Source organism: Caenorhabditis briggsae, assembly GCF_000004555.2.
Source record: "Caenorhabditis briggsae AF16 supercontig from assembly CB4, cb25.NA_149, whole genome shotgun sequence".
Lineage (NCBI taxonomy): Eukaryota > Metazoa > Nematoda > Chromadorea > Rhabditida > Rhabditidae > Caenorhabditis > Caenorhabditis briggsae.
In genome coordinates, this window is record NW_025543508.1 from 1 (window position 1) to 1,168 (window position 1,168).

Below are 1,168 nucleotides of genomic sequence, written 5' to 3' on the forward strand. Positions count from 1 at the left end.
CCCAAAAAATCTAGGTCACGTAACCAAAAAATCTAGGTCACGACCCAAAAAATCTAGGTCACGACCCAAAAAATCTAGGTCACGACCCAAAAAATCTATGTCATAACCCCAAAAAAATCTAGGTCACGAACCAAAAAATCTAGGTCAGGACCCAAAAAAATCTAGGTCACGACCCAAAAAATCTAGGTCACGACCCAAAAAAATCTAGGTCACGACCCAAAAAATCTAGGTCACGACCCAAAAAATCTCAAGAAAAAACAAAGTTTTCTTTTTTTTCAAAATTTTTTGTAACTTTTTGGCTAGGTTTGGAAACAGGAAAAATCTACACTTTAAATTTGGGCCCTGTCAGGGTTCCTGAGAAAAGTTTTAAAAAGTGATCCACTAACCAATATTCCCAGCTGATTCAGGTTTTATCCTCACAACTGTTTTTGTACAGTATCCCACGTGTATTGTCTGCACAATTATAATTAGGCAATGTCGTACCATTTTTTGAGAATCCCGACTCTTCTATCTATCCTATCTCTTTACCTTGTCGTTTTGCACCTGCGCATCAAACAGAGGTTATGATCACACACAAAAGATAAGTCCTACTGGATCTAACTGTAGTTATCTCATCGGGTCCCTGGGAAGTAACGCATCGGGTACTGGGAACCCCTCTGTCCCTCCCTCTTCACTTTTAGGCCACGCCCATTTTCTTCGTATGATCCCCGAAATTGAAAATCATTTACCCTCTTATCTACTCTCGGAATCATACCTCTCCTCTGATATCGATACTTGATACTTAATCTTAACTTTTTCTGTTTTTTTATTCTGCTACAATGTCTGTGAACACTGTCACCACCATTTTCCTCAAAAACGAGCACATCTATGTAGATTCAACGTTATCCTCATATGGAGATGATTTCGAAGGATCCAACTTCACTAACGCCAACATTGAAATTTGAAGATGCCGGATTGGAAGCTGAAACAGAATATGATGTCTCCCTGACCATGGAAAAATTGGACTCGAAGAGATATGGATTCGACAAGAAGACTCAACATTGGGAGGAATCGAAGAAAAGAAGCTCCAAAGAATTCCACATTCCTGAATCGATTGGTCGCATTAGATAATGGAAAGGATTTGGATTTGCATTTCGAAAGGTATCAAGATCTCATCAAGAAAGCCGAG

At 39.3% G+C, this 1,168-nt stretch overlaps 1 protein-coding gene across 1 annotated transcript; it reads right to left on the reverse strand.

Annotated features, from left to right (window-relative positions):
• Positions 1–381: 381 nt before the first annotated feature.
• CBG26712 lies at positions 382–486 on the reverse strand (the record flags this gene model as incomplete). The annotated part of the gene is made up of 1 exon (XM_045241115.1): positions 382–486. The coding sequence occupies one exon, from the start codon at positions 484–486 to the stop codon at positions 382–384; it is 105 nt and encodes a 34-aa protein (XP_045100885.1).
• Between the last annotated feature and the right edge of the window lie 682 nt (positions 487–1,168).